Source organism: Erinaceus europaeus, chromosome 19 (assembly GCF_950295315.1).
Source record: "Erinaceus europaeus chromosome 19, mEriEur2.1, whole genome shotgun sequence".
Lineage (NCBI taxonomy): Eukaryota > Metazoa > Chordata > Mammalia > Eulipotyphla > Erinaceidae > Erinaceus > Erinaceus europaeus.
The window spans coordinates 21,348,722-21,369,623 of NC_080180.1; the positions used below are offsets into that span (position 1 = coordinate 21,348,722).

The following is a 20,902-nucleotide window of genomic DNA, read 5'->3' on the forward strand; positions in this document are numbered from 1 at the left end:
GTCTTAAGGTGATGACTCGCATTGAATAAGACACTTCTGGTCTTCAAGCACACTACTATATTCTAACACACTGAACTATTTCCCCAACTAATACTTTTATCCCTGAAAAATATTCTTTAAAATTTAATCTTCAATGCAACATACTACTGTGTGACATGGAATCAACAAATTCCTAAAAGCTGTCAACTATATTCTATCAATAATTACTCTATCTGAATACAAAGTCATTACAGAATGGAAAATAACTCAAGGAGTCAATGAGGGAAAATACTTCCCAAAGCCATTTTCTCTAATATGCCAATTTTGAACATTTGATAGCACATAAATATAAAGTGCAGTACCATTGAAAGAGAAAATGCAACAGCAAGGCTTAAAGTCCAACTATCATTCTTTAAGAAAAAAATTTTATTATCCTTATTTATTGGATAGAGACAGCCAGAAAGCAAGAAGGAAAGGGGAGACAGAGAGGGAGAGAGAAAGACTCTCCCTCACTGCTTCATGGCTTGCAAAGCCTTCCCCCTGTGGGGACCAGGGCCTCCAACCTGGGTCCTTGCACATTGTAACATGTGTGCTCAACCAGGTGCACCACTGCCTGGCCCCCAAACTATCATTCTTTTTTTTAAAAAAAATTATATTTTTATATTTATTTATTTTCCCTTTCATTGCCCTTGTTGTTGTAGTTATCTTTTAATATTTTTTATTAATTTTATTTTTGAGAGAGAGACAAACAGATAGACAAACACCAGAGCACTGCTCAGCTCTGGTTTATGGTGGTGTGGGGGATAGAACCTGGGTCTTAGGAGCCTCAGGCATGAGTCTGTTTGCATAACCATTATGCTGTCTCCCCCACCCCATTATTATTTTTTTAATTATTTATTTTTGAGAAAGATAGGAGAGAAATAACCAGCCATCACTCTGGTACATGTGCTGCCGGGGATCAAACTTGGGGCCTCATGCTTGAAAGTCCAGTGCCTTAGCCACTGTGCCACCTCCCAGACCTCTATTGTTAAATTGATGTCGTAGTTAGGTAAGACAGAGATAAATGGAGAGAGGGGGGGGCAGACGATAAGACAGTCGCCTGTGAAGCAACTCTCCTGCAGGTGGGGAGCCAGGGACTCGATCCAGGATCCTTATGCCTGGTCCTTGTGCTTTGTGCCACGTGTGCTTAACCCACTGCGCTACCACCCGACTCCCCTAAACTATCATTCTTGATAGAAAAGTGAACCTCACAAACCGCCACCAACTCGGTAGAAGTTTGATTCCTTTCTGAGAGACCCATTCATTCATTAGTAAAAAGAAAACTGGACCATCACTCCAGCACATGTGATGCCAGAGATGGATCGAAAACTCCTCTCCACTGGTTGGGGTACATGTTACAATGTGCAAGGAAGGGCATGGGTTTGAGCCCCTGGTCCTCACCTATGGGGGGAAAGCTTTGCAGATGTCTCCAGCCAGTAAATAAAGGCAATTAAATCTTTTTTTAAAAAGGAATACTTGTTAAGAATCCCTTCTATCCTCCAGACTCCCACTACCAAACATCCATATGCCAAGGTAAGCCTCATGTTGGCTAAGTTTTCTGCACAGGTCCCACAAATGTGCAGCAACAGAGCAACAAACGAAAATTGAAATTAAGAAATGCAATCCTGCTGGTCCAGGAGGCAGTGCAGTGGATTGGACTCTCAGGCATGCGGTCCCAAATCAATTCCTGGCAGCATGTACCAGAGTAATGTCTGGTTCTTTCTCTCTCTCCTCCTATCTTTCTCATTAATAAGTCTTAAAAAAAAAAAAAAAAGCAATCCTGAGGCAAAGGGTCGATAGCATAATGGTTATGCAAAGAGACTCTCATGCCTTAGGCTCCAAAGCCCCAGGTTCAATCCCCCACACCAGCATAAGCCAGAGAAAGCAATCCTGGGGATTGACGGTGCACTTGGTTGAGTGCTCGGTGCTCGTTACCGTTCAAGCCCCCCATCCCCACCTTCAGGGCGAAGCTTCACAAGTGAGGTACGCAAGTATCTTTTCTCTACCTCTCCCCTTCCCCTCTCTGTCCTAGCAAATGGGAGGGGGGGGTGTATTTCAGGAAGGAAAAAAGAGAAATGCAGTCCTATAGGCTGGAAGTAGAGAGCAACTGATTTAAGGGGTGATCTCTCAAGCTCTGGAGTTTAATTGCCAGCAATACATGTCCCAGAGTAATGCCCCACTTTGTTCATCTCCTGTATCTTCTCTCATTAACTCTTTTAAGGAGGGCCAGGTGGTAGCACAGTGGGTTAAGCGCATGTGGCATGAAGCTCAAGGACTTGTGTAAGGATCCTGGTTCGAGCCCCTGGCTCCCTACCTGCAGGGGGTTGCTTTCACGGCTTTTCTCCCCCTGTCTTCCCCTCTTCTCTCCATTTCTCTCTGTCCTATCCAACAACAATGACAGCAATAACAACAATAATAATAACAGCAACAACGTAAACAACAAGAACAACAAAAGGGAAAAAATAGCCTCCACGAGCAGTGGATTCATAGTGCAGACACCAAGTCCCAGTGATAACCCTGGAGGCAAAATAAAATCCTTTTAATTAACTAAAAGAAAGCTCCAGTATTGTACTCTCAGTCCCTCTCTCTGACAAAATTTGAGACAAATTTCACTCACAAATTTCATTTGTTGTTACAAATGCGTTTTTTTTTTTAACCTTAATTTTAATGAGACAGAGGCCACAGCACTACTCAGCTCCGGCTCTGGTGATGAACCTGGGACCTCAGAGCCTCTGGCACAAATGGCTTTTGTTACTGCTGTCTCTCCAGCTCTGCCACAAACTTATTACAACTAAGAAGCAGAAATTCCTTAAATGTGTCATTGCCTACAGTTTTTCCTCTATTGCTCTAGTTCATGACTTCAAGATGTAATAAGCAGACTCACTAAAGAACTAATCTGATAGGACCCAAAAAAGATGAACATTTGGAAGATGTTACTAAAATAATTAACTTTCATTTCAATTCTGTTAGTTCAGAGTAGTTAATAAACTCTTAAGTCTTTTTATGGACCATAGTGCAGAGGGTTAAGTGCACATGGTGCACAGCGCAAGGGCCAGCGTAAGGATCCTGGTTCGAACCTCTGGCTCCCCACCTGCAAGGCTGTCGCCTCACAAGCTGTGAAGCTGGTCTTCTCACCGTTGCCCCTCCTCTTTCGATTTCTCTCTGTCCTATTCAACAACACAACTACTAATAACAAAGGCAACAAAAATGGGGGAAATGGCCTCCAGGAGCAGTGGATTTGTGATGCAGGCACTGAGCCCCAGCAATAACCCTGGAGGCAAAAAAAAAAAAAGTCTTTTTATTTATAAGGGAGGAGATGGGGAGAGAAAGATAGATACCTGCAGACCAGATTCTTCCCCTGTGAAGCAACTCCCCTGCAGGTGGGGGGCTGGGGGCTCGAACCAGGATCCTTACACTGGTCCTTGCGCTTTGTGCCATGTGTGAGTGACTATTTTTTAAGCTGATAATTGTGTATGGCCTGTGATGGATGTCATGCATCGCCAAATGGCTCTTGGTAGAGAAAGGCTCTAGTTCTCCCCCAAAGCCCTATCAATAATTTTTTCTTTTTGTCACTCCCTATAATCATAGTAATGAAAATTGTTCTAGTAGGTATGGGGCTGCTGCTTATATTTGTAGTATTCACATTTCATTCTAACCTCCAGGTCATTTTTGTTGATTAGCTCACTAACAGTTACAACTAGATGTGTCCTAAGGTGATCAATTTGCCACTGACAATGTCAAATTTAGCACTCAATCAGAGACAACAAATAAAGTTTGTTTGTGCTTTGTTTAAGGCAGACACTCTCCAAGGAGAACAAAAGGACTTAAGTCAGTCTCCTATCAAATGAGGGGGGTAAAGCTGTTTTTGTTTGGGGCAGCAGTCTTAAATTTGTCCTAAAAAGTAGTTACAAGTGGGTAAGGGAAACTTGGGGGTATGATGAAAAGTTCTAACACTAACTGGGATGACGGTAGTACAACTAGATGAAAATACTGGGGGGGGGGGGGGGTGTAGACAGCATAATGGTTATGCAAAGAGACTCTCATGCCTGAGGCTCCAAAGTCCCAGATTCAATCCTCCGCCCCACCATAAGCCAGAGCTGAGCAGTGCTCTGGTGTTCCGGTGTTTCTGTGTCTTTCTCTCTCTGCATCTCTCTCAAAAATAAAATAAATAAAATTCTTTAAATACTGAAATAAACACTTTAAATTGGTGAGCTTGTACTGTGTATGAATTACATCAAGTAGGTCTTATAACTTCTTTATCCTCTCTCAAGAATGATTTCTACTGAGAAGTCTTTTTTTCCAAATGGTAAGGTGTCCACAGAATCCTAACTAGACAAGCACATCATAAAACCAAAGAAAACTGTGAAAACAGGATTAGGCCAAAGGCAATCAGACCCAGAATTAGAAAGAGCATGATAGGGTTTTTGTTGTTGTTGTTGTTGTTTTGCATGATAAGAGAACATGTTAATGATGGAGCTCATTTTCATTCCAACCTATCATGTTCTCTTAATTTTAGGTTTGAAATGAGCTCCATCATTAACACTTCTATCATACACAAAAGTGTGTATTTAAGTGGTCTGGGAGGTGGTGCAGTGGATAGGGCATCCTATCAAGCGTGAGGTCCTGAGTTCAGTCCCTGGCAGCACATGTACCAGAGTGATGTCTGGTTCCTTCTCTCCTTCCATCTTTTTCATTAATAAAATCTTTAAAAACAAAAAACCTGCATTTAAATTCCTCCCAGTTTCCAAGAGGATCACTCAAAGATGTTGATGGTATAAAAACACTTAAAAGGTTTTACACTTGAGCTATAAAGATGAAGGAATCAAACTAGGGACCCGAAAATTTGAAAGCTGAAAAAAGGACCACTGTCTGTGCCATCTGGGGTCTGACTTTCAGACACTGTCAAAGGAGGACTCTGTGAACTCTTGCCTGATCTGTAGCCCAGTGTTAGTATCTGAGGGAAATAAAAAAGTGTATTTGACTCATAAATTCTAAACTTGGAAGGCTGAACATAAACCGAGCAACCTAATAGTTATGCCCTGTATATCAATCATCTTCAAACACCCAAATCAATATGGAAAATACGATTAATACTTTTAGAGACTTTTAGTTATGTCAAGGAGAACATTTAAACTTGCACTTTAGAGGTAACAAAATCATAAGTGAGATTATTTTTTAAAGGCTTGGTTATCCTATACACTTAGTGGAGTTTGAAGCAAAGGTTTGTTCCATTCTTTAAACTAGGATGTGTGTGACCCGTCTAGATTTGTCACCTTCCCTCACATTTCTCTTCAAAATCCTGGGTATCCCAAGTTTTCAGAAGCCAAGCAGTTTAGGACCCCCGCTGAAAAAGTAGCTATAAACAGAAACTATGAAGTACCTACCACTAAAGATGCAAAGGTAAAAACAAAAGGAAGTGAAAAATGCTTTAGCATTCTCACTCCCAAACAAGGAACCTCAACAGTCCAAGCCCCATTTTAATAGCCACTACTACTCCAGATTCCTAGAGAAGAGAAAGTCTTTTCAAATGCCGGCATCAGGTAGCTACTACACCTCGGAAATCATTTCGCACCAACATCTTGTTGCTTGGTTTCAACTCTATGAAACCACTTGTTCACAGCTTCTTAAAACAAAGACCGTGTAGACCAGCCTTTGTTCCAACTGGGCGCTTCAAGAGTTACAACTTCTGGGGAGATTTTCCATCTTGTCGTTTATCAACAAGGAATCCCCTCCAACTCTTTCCACTTGGCAAAGACTTTGTCAGACAAAGGGGAGAGCGCGCCGGCCCCCTCCGCACAAAGGCGCTGTGGTGTCTGTGGGTCCGGGCGCCTCCAGCCTGCCGGGCCGAGGTGTGCGCTCCTGTCAGTACAAAATGGTGGCCACACGTCCGCCTGACACGGGCGGGAGACGATCCAGATGACACACGGGCCGTTAGTCGGGTGGCAGAGCCAGGCGATGGGCGGCCAGCCTCCCAGGGCAGCTTATCTGGAGGGCAGAGCCACCCCCACAAGGCACAACTTGAGCAAGACACAATGCCAACATGGAGGACCACCCTCTCCCAGGGGCCCGACTCCACACATTCGGCGGCCGGCAACTTGCTCCGCTCCTCCGCTTGCCGGGCCGCATTCTCGCAAATGGCAACACTCGCCTCCAACCTGCGCAGCACTCTGCCACCGACGCTACACAGTCAACGCCAGCGACAGCCCCGGCTGCTCTTCGGGAAAAAATCTAAAAAGTAACAGTAATGGTCCTAGTAACAGTCGGGTCGGGGGCCGCGACACCTGGGCGACGCGCGGGGCTGCGCGCGCGCGCGTGTCCGAAAGGAAAGTCACACACGGTGACAGCGGCCCCGCGGGGAGCCCGCCCTCCGAGCAGCTTTTCGGAAACGGAATCCCGGCAACTCCAGAAACAGTCAGCACGAGGCCCCTCAGAACGGAGGAGGGGCCGTTAAACCTCCGGCCCAACCGTCCCGGCGGCGGCCAACCGTCACGGGCGCGACTCGCCGGGACGCGGCCGACCGGGGGCCCGGGGGGCGCGAGCGTTACGGCCGTTGGGGGGTCGGAGGCCGGGGCTCACCGCGGCCCGAGGCGCTCAGCCGGGGGGCGGGCGCTCCAGCGGGTCCCGGGACCCCCGCCGCGGCCGATCGCCCCGCCGACCCCCCGGAGCCGGCGGCTGTCAGCCCCCCGCGAGCAGACAGGGGGCGCCCCGGCCTCCCCCGGCGCCCCCAAGTGCCCCCGCACTCACGCCCCCGCGGCCGCGGGCTGAGGCGGCGCCTCCCCGCCCCCCGCCGCCGCCGCCGCCCCCTCCTGCGGCCCGGCCGCCGGCTCCCCGGGGTCGCGGGGGGCGCTGGTCCCGGCCGAGGCGCCCAGGTGAGGCCGCCCCGGGCCGCCGCCGCCACACAAAGGACCCGGGGCTGCGCCGCCATATTGAAACTTTGCTCGTCGCCCACAACTCCGAGTCCCCACCCCCACCGCGCCCGCCCGCGCCGCCCGGCCCCGGCGCCCCGCAGCCCGCGCCCCGCCCGCCCCCGGCCCGCCCCCGGCCGAACCCGAACCCCGGCCCGCACTCCCCCGCCCCGCCCCCGCCGCCCCGCGCCGGCCGCAGCCCGACACTCACCGGCGGCGGCCGCACCTTGCAGATGCCCGTCTGCTCGGCGATGGGGCGGATCTTGTGGATGAAGGCGAAGGGGTCGGCGAACTCCTCCCAGCTGGGCTCGAACACCGGGCACTCGGGGGGCGGCAAGAACTCGCCCAGCGGGCCGGGACCCCCGAGGGGCAGCGCCGGGCGCGGGCCCGGGGGCGGCGCGGCGGCCGGCTCCATCGCGGGCGGCTCGGACGGCGCTGCGGGACCCGCTCGCTCCCGGACGCGGACCCGAACCCGTGCGGCGCGGCTGCGGCGACAGCGAGTGGCGCTGGGACGCGCGACGGCGGCACCTGGGCTCCTCGGCCTCGCACCGCCGACGTCTCGGCGTCACCCACGCTGTGCGCCTCCGCCGCCACGGCGAGGAAAAAGAGTCCCGCGGTCGCCCCCACCCTGCCGCCCCCCGCGCCCACCCCCTGCTCCGCCCCCTACCGGGCGGGGCTCGGCCTCCAGCCCGCGGGGGGATTGAGCCTGGGGTCTAGTCGAGCCGGTGTTTATTGATCATTTACTTAGAGCCACAGTCCCTCCCCTTAAGAAGTTAATAGGGGATTAGAGCGGGGACTAGAACATCTCTGTAGTGCCAGTACACAGGTAGAAAAACCAGGGGAGGGGCCGAAAGTACTGGGTGGGACGCATTTTCTGGGTAAGCAGAACAGCCCAGAGGTAAGAACAGCAAGGATTAAGGAAAACGGCAGTTTTGGCGACAATCGGATTTGCAAATCCGAGGTGCAGAACCAAATATTCTGCTTAATCGATCCGAGGAGATAATCTTATTTCTATTTGGCAAGAAAAGACAGGCTGGTCATTTGAGATGCGCAAGTTCACACAACTACTAAGTGAGGGGGGCTTGGTTGGAAGGTTGGGGGTGTTGCTGTGAAATGAGTGCTACCCCAGCGATGTGACAGCCGAGTGAGAAGTGAAACCACCCAGGTAGACAGGGTGGGACCTAAGGAAGACAGAGCAGGCTGATGAGCAGGGGGCCATGCAAAGGAGAAACCAGGACAAAGTGATGAGCTGGGGAGAGACGATGGATGAGAGGATGCTGGCTCTCCTGAGTTACTGGACAGCCAGTCACCAGGACAGATGGACAAAAAGACAGCCTGGGAGGTGAGGCGTTGTTCCTTTCTACGGGAGTTGAGTTCAAGGATCTTTGGTACAGGACTCTCAATCGCAGAGTATAAACCTGAAGAGATCAGAAGTGGAGATGTGAGTCTGGGTGCCATTGGCCTATTGGCAGCTATTACTTGTCTAATGTTTACTGTGTATCTATCTCTCTTGCTGCTTTGAAATAAGTTAGCTCATTGTATCATCACAACCATCCTGTTATCCCGTTTCGCAGCGTATGACGGCAAAGAGAGATTGATACCTGTTACATGTCAGCACTTTGTATTAATTATTCGTTTGGATGAGGGGGTACTTTATGTCCTGCCTCACAAAAAGGGAGAAGGGCCGACGGTTGGAAAGAGGCCTTTGAGAATTCAAGCTCACCCTCAAAGAGCATGGCCCACCAACGCCTTCGGTCCGGTCCTGGGAGAAGGCAGTCTTGCCTAGGGCCTAGTTCTCTAGGGTTTGGGGACTGATTTTTTGTCGTTTGTTTGTTTCTGCTCCTGTTTAGAAACTTAATCTTAGAAATGAAATAAAACAAGTCACAGTAATATGACAGGATTTAGAAAGTGAATATAAGGCATTTGCCACAACGTTATCTTTGAGATTTTCCACAATAAAACTGGAAAGAAAAATCTTCTTGGGCGCTGATGTCCAGTGTCCCCTCGTGGAAGCTCTGCCTCCACGCTGACCACTGGATCCCTCGGCCAGGTAGGTGTAACTAAAGCCAAACTGTCGACTGGAGAGCCAAGGACCATCACTCCTGAAGCTCACAGGAAGGAGGCTCCGCACACCCCTCCCGGTTCTCAGCTCTCCCCTCGCTCTCTCTGCCTCATTTCCGGTAGTGGCCTTCAACGAGGAGACACGGTGGCTCCCGACCCGCCCGCAGCTACTCGGGTCCCCGTGGGCCCGGCGTGATGGGGAGGGAGGGGCGGTTGCCCGGGCGCCAGGAGGCCGGGAAGGCGACAGCTCCTCCGCCCCGCCGGGGACGCTTCCCTAGCCCTTTATGATGTGTGTTTACATGGGCGGAGGGATCCCTCGCCAGCTGACAGCCACACCGCGGCCGGCTCTACTTTTTTTAAAGAGCCTGGATACGCGCGCTGATTGGCTGCGACCGAGACGCGTAAGCCCCCCCCGGGGGCGGGCCCTAGGCCGCATTGTCTGGTCCGGGCCAGCCGGACTCCCCGGCGGCGGAGCGGGGTCACCGGGGCCTGGAGGTACCGCGGCGGGGACCCCCGGGCAGCTGGGAGCGGGCCCGGCCGGGGGCATCCGCCTCCAGTGCCTGGAGTACAGCGGGGTTGGAGCTCCGGCGGCCTGAGGGGAAGCAAGCCCGGATCCGAGTGCCACGTCTCCAAGAACCCCCTCCTTACTCATGGACGACACTCCGCCCCCCCACGGCCTCCACACCTCCCAGCCACCCCGGATCGTGCAGCCTCAGTCAAGTTCCCTGCAACGGTTCCTAGAGCTCCCCGGCCCACGCGGTCCCCAGGCTTCAGCCTCGCCACCTGCCCAGTTGCACCCCCAGATCTGCGGCCTGCACCCCTAGGTCCCAAGCGCCCCTTATTCCTTCCATGGCCGCAGTGGGAAAAACGGGGTTCCGGGTTCCACCCTGGAGCTGTGACTTACTCCTCCGTGGACTCTCTCCCCAGATCACCCCCCACACACACACCAGCCCGCTGAGGGAGTCAGGAGGGGTCCCGGGAGGGGGCGCGGCCCGCGGCACGTAGCGCACGTGAAGGGCCGCACCCCCCCCCCAGCCGTCTGCTCCCTGGGAGGCGCCGCGTGTGGGCGGGGCGCCGCTTCCGCCTTGACCTCCACTGGGCCGCGCCCCCCGCCCCCCCACCGCCCGGCCAGGCGCAGCTCCCCCTCCCCCACGGCCTCCGCCAACCCCTGCGGCTCCCCCCAATGTTTGGATGCCAGATGTCCCCCGTGGAAACCCGCAACCGCCGGGATCGCACGAAGAGCTGCGGTCTCCTTGGCCTTCCCGTTTCATGGAGCTCAATCTAATCTCACAACGTGTTGTTACTTTTCGCTATTATCGCATTTTTTAGATGTATTTTTATTCTTTAAAGACTTATTTAAGGGAGAGAACGAGAGCCTCACTTTGGCATATGTCATGCCAGGCATCGAACTCGGGACCATGCCATGCTTGAGGGCTCTAATGTGTACCACTGTACCGCAAGATGTATTTTTTCTTAATTTGATCTGAGATAGAAAAAGAGCCTAGGGCTGGGCAGTAGCACACCTGGTTAAGCAAACATGTTGCAATGCACAAGGACCCAGGTTCAAGCCCCCAGTCCCCGCCTACAGGGGGAAAGCTTTGCGAATGGTGAAATAGGCTGCAGGTGTGTCTCTCTCCCTCTCTGTCACCCCCCTTCCCTCTCAATTTCTGGCTGTCTCTATCCAAGAAATAAAGATAATAAAATTTTACAAAGAAAGACAACCTGGCAGATCAAACGGTGAGCTTCAAGGCTTGCAAGTTCAGTACTCCGCCAGTTTGACTATTTCCCCAGTTACTCTTACTGCATGTAAACCTGTTTATTTTTTAGTTGTTTATATAAGGTGGGGAGAGACAGCGAAACCCAGAGAATCAGTCTGGCACATGTGATGCCAGGGATAGAATTGGATCTCATACTTGAGAGTCCAACATTTTATCCACTGCTCTACCTCCGAGGCCACTGTATTAGTCTTTTTCTACTGTTGTCCCTGTCACATGCCTTTCCACCTGACTGTAAGCCTCTGGTCACGTTGTGTATTCTACCGAGTGCACCACCACCTGCCCGCCTTCCCCGCCTGTAAGCCCCTTGAGGGAAGGAGGGATGAAGACCAGCCCCGGCACCAGGCACTGGCAGAATCTGCACGAATGGAAAGGAAGGGGGCATTCGGAGTATGGAGCTCTCTACTGGACAAGAGAAGAGTCGGGCGGCCCAGCTGGAGAGAAGCGGCAGCCCCATCTCCTCTGGGGGGCTGAGGTCTCAGGATGCGGGTTCTGTGCGCTCGGCCCCGCCCCCAGCCGGGCCGCTGTCCCTCGGAGTTCAGTCTCATCCCAGTGAGACCCCTAGTCCCTTTCCTACTGCCTCTGCCCGGGGCATCCAGTGTTCAAGGTTGAGTAAACCTGGCGGGGGGGGGGGGGCAGGGTGGCGGGAGGTGGCAAAGGGCTCGCTGGCAAGTGCTGGGTTCCCACGGTGCCAGCCCTGCCCACGGAGGTGGGGTGAGAGAACCACGCCAGCGCTCCGGGCTGCGTTTGCTCCCTTTCCTGTTGGGCCACTTCTGAGCAGCAGCCTGTGCTGTGGAGAGAAGGGACCACAAGGGGCGCTCGTGTGCCCCGCTCATCCCGCAGCCGCGCCACCCCCAACTGAGCTTGAGGCTTGGCATGGGGGCGGGGGGTGCCGCTCTGCATATCCTAAGGCCCAACAGTGTTGGTATGCTTGGAATCTTCTGTGTGAAGGGGGGACGACAGAGGGCGAAAGTCAACAGGAAGAAAGGGCTGCTACCCCAACTCTATCAGAAACTCAGAGTTGTCCGGTCCCCCCACCATTAGAAACGTCACATACAAATGAGGGGGAGGGGCACAACATAATAGTTATGCAAAAAGACTTTCATGCCAGAGGCTCCAAAGTTCCAGGTTCAGTCCCGTGTACCACCATAAACTGAGACCAACGGTGCTCCAGTTAAAAAATATAGTATATCCAGGGAGTCCAGCGGTAGCGCAGCGGGTTAAGTGCATGTGGCACAAAGCACAAGGACCAGCGTAAGGACCCCGGTTCGAGCCCCTGACTCCCCACCCGCAGGGGAGTCGTTTCACACGCAGTGAAGCAGGTCTGCAGGTGTCTGTCTTTCTCTCCCCCTCTCTATCTTCCCCTCCTCTCTCCATATCTCTCTATCCTATCTAACAACAACGACAATAAAACAAGGGCAACAAAAGGAAATAAATGTTTTTTAAAAATAAAGTATATCCATCCAGATCATGTCTAGCACAGGGTGTGACTTCTCTGTCTCCTGTCTTTTGGCAGCAAAGGTGACATGAGCAACATGAATAGGGCCAGGCTGGTGGCAGGAGCAGATGAGGTCAGTCTACTGGGTACACCAGCCCTGGGAAGCCATCAGGCCACACTGTCACTCTTTTCCTTTCTTCCCTTCAACCTTTTTTTTTTTTTAATTAGTTCATTTTTATTTTTTTCTATTATCTTCATTTATTTATTGGATAGAAACCGTCATAAATTGAAGGGGTGGGTGGGTGATATAGAGGGAGAGAGACCTGCAGCAATGCTTCACCACTTGTCAAGCTTTTCCTCTGCACGTGGGGACCAGGGGCTCAAAGCTAGGACCCTGTGCATTATAACATGTGTGCTCAATGAGGTGCTCCACCAACCGGTCCCCAATCTCTTCCTTTCTTTCCTTCTCCTTACCTACCTTCCTTTTATAGAGAGAGAAAGGTAGAGAGGCAGAGAAAGAGTGAAAGAAACCACCAAAGCTTCCTTCAGTGAGGTGGGAGCCAAGCTTGAACCTGGGTCGGATCGTGTGCACAACAAAGCAGTGCGCTACCCAAGTAAGCTATTGCTATTCCACGGGCCCCACTGTCTGTTTTTTTTTTTTTTTTCCCCTCCCAGAATGAGAAATGGAGACTCAGGAAGGTCTTAGTCAAAGACACACGAATAAGAACAGAGCATGACCCTGAAATGGTGACACCAAAGCCTGTACTCTCCTCCCAGACCCTAAGGCTGAGAAAGGAAACACAAGATGCCCTGTGCTAAAGCTTTCTGGTGACCAGCCAGCTGTGCTGGGGTCAGAGAGTATTCTGCATGGACTCCCTTTCGCTTGTCACTTTAAGAGAAAGCAAGGGCTGACAAGAAAGCACAGGCTCAGGCTTGCAGGGAGGGAGGGGAGCTACTGCTCTTGTCACACTTGGCTGTAGCTCCTCTCCTGAAGGCAGAATTGAAGCTTCAGCAAAACCACCCCCCCCACCCCACCCCACCCCTGTCAAGTCAGGCTATGACAGTGTCTGAGGTGGCCTGTTCTAGCTGCAGTGCTGAGGAGAGGCCCACAAGTGACCAGGGTTGTTCATGCCCCTCCTTCCGTTTTTCATCTGAAGCCCTCAGAGAAGATTCAGAACAGTTCTCAAAATGCTGCATGCCTGTGTAAAGGTTTAAAAGTAAAGGCCAGCGTGGAACTTCAGGAATGGAAGGAGGTGAGATAGCAGTATGAGAAGAAGTGCAGCAGTACTTGGGCAGGGGAGACAGCATAATGGTTATAACTGAGGTTTCATGTCTGAGTCTCTGAGATCTCAGGTTCAATTCCCTGCAGCATCATAAACCAGAGATAAGCAGTACTCTGGTTTAAAAGAAGAGAAAAAAAAATTGGGACCTGGGACCGGCATAGGGATCCTGGTTCGAGTCCCTGGCCCCCTGCCTGGGGGGGAGGTCACCACAAACGGTGAAGCAGGACTGCTGGTGTCTGTCTTTCTCTCCCCCTCTCTGTCTTCCCCTCCATTCTCAATTTCTCTGTTCTATCCAACAACAATAGCAATAACAGTAACAACAACAACAAGGGCAACATAATGGGAAAAATGCCCTCCAGGGGTAATGGATTCATAGTGCAGGCACCAAGCCCCAGCGATAACCCTGTGGAGGAAAAAAAAAAAAAAAAAAAAGTACTTGTTAACAAAAATCTTGAAGGTAGTAAAGAGAGATTGAATCCAGGCCCTCATACATGCAAAGCATATTCTTAACCACTAACTTGTATCCCCAGATCCTCAGACTGGTCTTCATGGTTGGAAACAGTACCTGTTCCTTTAATAAAGAGACAATATAGGGCAGCAAATAGCTCACTTGGATAGTATGTTGCTTTGCCACATGAGTGACCCTGGTTCAGGCCCAATCCCCACCACGCTGGAGGAATCTTTAGTGTTCCTTCACCTCTCTCTCTCTCTCTCTCTCTCTCCACCCCTCTATCTAAAAAGAAAAATAAATAACAATAAAATAAAGATATCAGAGGCTAGGGAACCAGCATAGATTATGCAAATGAATTTCTTGCCTGAGACTCTGAGGTCCCAGGTTCAATCTCCAGCACCACCTTAAACCAGATCTGAGCAGCACTCTAGTAAAAAAGGAGGGGAAAAAAAAAATAATATTTGAGGGAGTCGGGCGGTAGCACAGTGGGTTAAGTGCAGGTGGTGTGAAGTGCAAGGGCCGGATAAAGGATCCAGGTTCGAGTCCCCGGCTCCCCACCTGCAGGGGAGTCGCTTCACAGGTGGTGAAGCAGGTCTGCAGGTGTCTGTCTTTCTCTCCCCCTCTCTGTCTTCCCCTCCTCTCTCCAGTTCTCTCTGTCCTATCCAACAACGACAATATCAATGACGACAACAATAATAACTACAACAAGGGAAACAAAAGGGAATAATAAATATTCTATAAAATAAATCAAATTTGCAACTATATGTTCATAGTAACACTGTCCACAATAGCCAACAATGGAAATAATGGAAATGAACATTTAGGCTGACTAAATAAAGAAGTAACATTAATAATAATAATAACAGGTACTATGTATTAAGTGCTTATTATACGCAAGGCATTTTGTGTGACCTTTACTCGTCGTGCTGACCTTTGAGGATGGCTGATGGTTGCTATCATCTTCCTTTTCTTTCTTTCTTCCTCTCTCTCTTTCCTTTTTTTTTTTTTTTTTTACCAGAGCACTGCTCAGCTCTGGCTTATGGTGGTGTGGGGGATTGAACTGGGGCCATAGAGCCTCAGGCATGAGAGTCTGTTTGCATAATCACTATGTTATCTCCCCCATTCTTACTTTTTCCCCTGATATTTACTGTATTTATGAGAAGGATACTGAGCACTGCTCACCTCTGGTTCATGGTGGTATGAGGGATTGAACCTGAGACTTTGGAGCCTCTTTGTGTGACCGTTATGCTAGCTATCCCAGCCCCAAAAGTCTTTTGCATAAGCAGCTGTTTCCCCAGCTCATTACCTTCATTTTCTAAATGAGAATCTGGGGTTCAGAGAGGCTGAATCATTTGGCCAAGGATACGGAACTGACCCTGGCCCCATATACAAGCTTTTATCCATCACCAGTATGGTACACTGCCCAGTCCTTCTGGCTTTCCTGTTCTCAGCACCTTGCATAGTGTTAGTGGAAAAAATAGATGACCACTACCCATTGTCACATAGACCATGGTAATTAGTTAACAAATAACTTGGACATATTTTCTGGACCAGGACTTTGCAGAGTTTTAGAGATAAGAGCACTGAATAAAAGAAAATCCGCATGTTGGACTCTCAAGTGTGAGGCCCCAAGTTTGACTGCTGCCACTTTTTACCAGAGCATTGCTCAGCTCTGGTTGACAGTGGTGTAGGGGACTGAGCCTGGGTCAGGCATGAAACCCTCAGGCATGAAAGACTTTTGCATCACCATTATGCTATCTACCCCTGCCCATAAATAAAATTTTTTTTTAATTTAAGAAAGGATTAATTAACAAAACCATAGGGTAGGAGGGGTAGAACTCCACACAATTCCCACCACCCAATCTCCATATCCCACCCCCTCCCCTGATAGCTTTCCCATTCTCTATCCCTCTGGGAACATGGACCCAGGGTCATTGTGGGTTGCAGAAGGTAGAAGGTCTGGCTTCTGTAATTGCTTCCCAGCTGAACATGGGCGTTGACTGGTCGGTCCATACCCCCAGTCTGCCTCTCTCTTTCCCTAGTAGGGTGTGTCTCTAGGGAAGCTGAGCTCCAGGACACATTGGTGGGGTCTTCAATCCAGGGAAGCCTGGCTAGCATCTTGATGGCATCTGGAACCTGGTGATTGAAAAGAGAGTTAACATACAAAGCCAAACAAATTGTTGAGCAAAAATAAAATATTTTTTAAAATCTTTCATGGGACACCATTGAAGAACTGTAGCAGAGGAGGTATATAATTTGATTTACAGTTTTATTTTATTGTGGTTTTTTTTAAATTATTATTTAAGAAAGGAGACATTAACAAAACCATAGGATAGGAGGGGTACAACTCTGCACAATTCCCACCACCCAATCTCCATATCCCATCCCTTCCCCTGATAGCTTTCCCACTCTCTATCCTTCTGGGAGTATGGACCCAAGGTTACTGTGGGATGCAGAAGGTGGAAGGTCTGGCTTCTGTAATTGCTTCCACGCTGAACATGGGCATTGACTGGTTGATCCATACTCCCAGTCTGCCTCTCTCTTTCCCTAGTAGGGTGGGTCTCTGGGGAAGCAGAGCTCCAGGACACACTGGTGGGGTCGTCAGTCCAGGGAAGTCTGGTTGGCATCATGCTGGCATCCAGAACCTGGTGGCTAAAAAGAGAGTTAACACACAAAGCCAAACAAATTGTTGAACAATCATGGACCTGAAGGCTGGAATAGTGCAGATAAAGTGTTGGGGGGGGGGGTACTCACTGCAGACTCTTGTGTACTTCTGCTTTCAGGTATATGTTTTTCCCCTGGTTTATGGACACGTGTGAACATATGCTCTATCTCAGGGAACCTGATCTATATCTAGGTTTGGGGACTTTATTGGGGAGTGGACTGACCACTTGGAATGGAATTAGAGAATACTATGAAAGGAAAGGTCTCACCCAAATGATGAAGCTGAAGAGTTGTTATGCTTTCTACCCCCGCCCAGGAAATGTTGTTTTACAAGATTGTAGTCATGGGGAGAAGTCTCACACCTCCCCTCCCCACAACATTGAGGTTGACACCTCCCTCCCTCACCACCAAATTGCCATCCTCCCATCTCTGGGCTCCCCAGCCCCTTTCTGCCTACTCTGGTTCACAATTTGTTTAATTTAGATTTTTTTTCATTTCATTTATTTATTTTAAATATTTGAATTTGTTTATTATTGGATAAAGATAAATTGAGAGGGGAGGGGGTGGTAGGGAGAGACACACAGAGACACCTGCAGCCCTGTCTCACCACTTGTGAAGCTTTCCCCCTACAGGTGGAGACCAGGGGCTTGAACCTGCATTCTTGTGTATTGTAATGTGTGCGCTTAACTAGGTGTGCCGCTGTCTGGTCCTTAATTTAGTATTTTTATTTTTTATTTTTTTATTTCTTTATTGGGAAATTAATGTTTTACATTCAACAGTAAATACAGTAGTTTCCCCCAGTTTCCCATATAACAGTACAACCCCCACTAGGTCCTCTGTCATCCTTCTTGGACCTGTATTCTCCCCACCCACCCACCCCCACCCCAGAGTCTTTTACTTTGGTGCAATACTCCAATTCCATTTCAGGTTCTACCTGTGTTTTTTTTTGTGTGTGTGTGTGTGATCTTGTTTTTCAACTTCTGCCTGAGAGTGAGATGATCCCATATTCATCCTTCTGTTTCTGACTTCTTTCACTTAACATGAATTTTTCAAGGTCCATCCAAGATCGGCTGAAAATGGTGAAGTCACCATTTTTTTACAGCTGAGTAGTATTCCATTGTGTATATATACCACAACTTGCTCAGCCACTCATCTGTTGTTGGACACCTGGGTGGCTTCCAGGATTTGGCTATTACAAATTGTGCTGCTAAGAGCATATGTGTATACAGATCTTTTTCGATGGATGTGTTGGGTTCCTTAGGACATATCCCCAGGAGAGGAGTTGCAGGATCATAGGGTAGGTCCATTTCTAGCCTTCTGAGAGTTCTTCAGACTGTTCTCCACAGAGGCTGGACCAATTGACATTGCCACCAGCAGTGCAGGAGGGTTCTTTTGACCCCACAACCTCTTCAGCATTGGTTGCTGTTACCTTTTCTGATGTATGATATTCTCACAGGAGTGAAGTGGTATCTCATAGTTGTCTTTATTTGCATTTCTCTGACAATCAGAGACTTAGAGCATTTTTTCATGTGTTTCTCGGCCTTTTGGATCTCTTCTGTGGTGAATATTCTGTCCATGTCCTCCCCCCCCTCATTTTTGGATGGGGTTATTTGTTGTCTTGTTGTTGAGTCTGGCAAGCTCTTTATATATGTTGGCTATTAAGCTCTTGTCTTGATGTATGGCATGTAAAGATCTTCTCCCGTTCTGTGAGGGGTCTCTTGGTTTGGGTAGTGGTTTCTTTTGCTGTGAAGAAGCTTTTTAATTTGATGTAGTCCCATAGGTTTATACTTGCCTTAGTCTTCTTTGTAATTGGATTCGTTTCATTGAAGATGTCTTTAAAATGTATGCAGAAAAGAGTTCTGCCAATATTTTCCTCTAAGTATCTGATAGTTTCTGGTCTAACATCCAAGTCCTTGATCCACTTGGAATTTACTTTTGTATTTGGTGAAATACAGTGATTCAGTTTCATTCTTCTGCATGTTTCAACCCATTGTTTCCAACACCATTTGTTGAAGAGACTCTGCTTTCCCCATTTAATAGTCTGGGCCCCTTTGTCAAAGATTAGATGTCCATAGGTGTGGGGGCAGTATTTTTATTTTTATTTATTTATTTTAGCAGAGCATTGCTCAGCTCTGTTTGACAGTGGTGTAGGGGACTGAGCCTGGGTCTCAGTCATGAAAGACTTTTGCATCACCATTATGCTAGCTCCCCCACCCTATAATTTTCAAAAAGATTCATTAATTACGTAAATGAGAGAAAGAGAACCAGAGTATCACTCTGGCATATATATCCTGGGATTTACCATTTTAAGAGGTCTCTCTGACTGCCCTGTGGAGAATAGCTTGCAGGTGAACCAGGGAGGGGGGAGAGGAGAGGGGAGACCAATAGAAGGAGGCTTCAGAAGTCCAGGCAGGAGATGTTAGTGGCAAGGGACTGGTGTCACAGAAGACTTGGTAAAAGTCACATTCTGGATACATTTGGGAGGAAAGGTAACAAAACTAAATGAGTGTAATGTGCAGTTAAGAGAGGCATCATGAGGGGCCTGATGGTGGTGCACCTGGCTGAGTGTACATGTTATACCCCATTACCGGGGTTCAAGCTCCTGTCCCCACTTGCAGGGGGAAAGCTTTGTGAGTGGTGAACCAGTGTCACAGGTGTCTCTCTCCCTCTCTATCTACCCCATCCTCTCAATTTCTGGGGGCCTCTACCCAATAAATAAAGATAATAAAATAAAAAATTTTTTTAAAGAGATGTATCATGGTGGGAGGTGGGAGGGCATAGTGGATAGCGCGCCTGACCTACAAGCATGGGGTCCCAAGCTCCATCCCCACCTTCACATGTGCCACGGTGGTGCTCTGCTTCTCTCTTAGTCATAAATTAGCTTTAAAATGCAAAATATTTTAACACTTCAAAAGAGAGGAATCTGAGATTACACCAGGGCAAGTTGGGGTGCTGTTATGTACCGAGATGGGGGAAAGTTGCTGGGAGGTAAGAAATGTACTGTCCTAGTCTGTGTTACAGTTGAGGGATGGGGATAGGGCACAGTGGTGGTCTTTCATGCCTGAGGCTCTGGGGTCTCAGGTTCTGTCCCTAGCACCATCATAAGGCAGAGTTGAGCAGTGGTCTGAAAAAAAAAAGTAATTAATTAAAATGTATTTAAAATGAAGTTGAGATTCCTCACAGTCATCTTTGGGGAGATGTGGAATCCTTGAGTAATCTGGAGCTTAAGAGAGAGGGTAAGACTAAGGACAGGACAAGGTGGAGGTCTGGGTGGTGGCACACCAAGTTGAGCACCTACGTTAACACGTGCAAGGTTCAAGCCCCTGGTCCCCACCTGCAGAAGGGATGCTTCATGAGCAGTGAGGCAGTTCTGCCAGTCTCTCTCTCTCTTTTTTTTTTTTTTTTTGCCTCCAGGGTTATCTCTGGGGTTCTGAATTCCGTGCTCATGGAGGCTATTTTTTCCCTTTTTGTTGCCCTGGTTGTTTATCATTGTTGTTATTATTGTTATTGTTGCCACTGATGTTGTTGTTGGATAGGACAGAAAGAAACTGAGGGAGGAGGGGGAGAGAAAGACACCTGCAGACTTGCTTCACCACTTGTGAAGAGACCCCACCCCCCACTGTAGGTATGGAGCTGGGGGCTGGAACCCGGATCCTTATGCCTGTCCTTACACTTTTAACCCGCTGTGCTACTGCCCAACTCCCATAAATAAAATATTTTTAAAAATTGTATTCACGGTGGTCTAGGAGGTGGCGCAGTGGCTAAGGCACTAGACTCTCAATCATGAGGTCCTGAGTTCAGTCCCCAGCAGTACATGTACCAGAGTGAAATCTGGTTCTTTCTCTTTCTTCTCCTATCTTTCTCATTAATAAATAAAGTAAATATTTTTTTAAAAAGTTTTTAAAAAATTGTATACATGTAGGCGGAGGGGTAGATAGCATAATAGTTCTACATAGAGATTCTCATGCCTGAGGCTCCGAAGTCCCAGGTTCAATCCCCCTCACCACCATAACCCAGAGCTGAGCAGAGCTCTGGTTACAAAAAAAAAAAAAATTGTATACATGCTATGTGTATGAGTATATATACATGTTTGTATATATACTATTATTTATTAACAGTGTATTATTATTTATTAACATGAGAGAGAACCTGAGCATATGCAATGCTGGGGATCTCAGGATTTATTATTATTATTATTATTTTAAGAGTTACTCATTTCTTAATTTTTACCAGAACACTACCCAGCTCTGGCTTGTATTGTTTCTAGGGATTGAACCTGGGCAAGAGGAGGAGAAGGACTGGGGAGA

General features: G+C 48.9%; 1 protein-coding gene across 3 annotated transcripts in view; it reads right to left on the reverse strand.

Annotated features, from left to right (window-relative positions):
* Window positions 1-7,338, reverse strand: part of KDM5B (lysine demethylase 5B) — a 73,313-nt gene extending 65,975 nt beyond the window's left edge. For all 3 annotated transcript variants that reach the window (XM_060178565.1, XM_060178562.1, XM_060178563.1), the window contains exon 1: window positions 7,135-7,338. In XM_060178565.1, the coding sequence (XP_060034548.1) occupies window positions 7,135-7,338 (204 nt within the window). The remainder of the gene's footprint in view (window positions 1-7,134) is intronic.
* Between the last annotated feature and the right edge of the window lie 13,564 nt (window positions 7,339-20,902).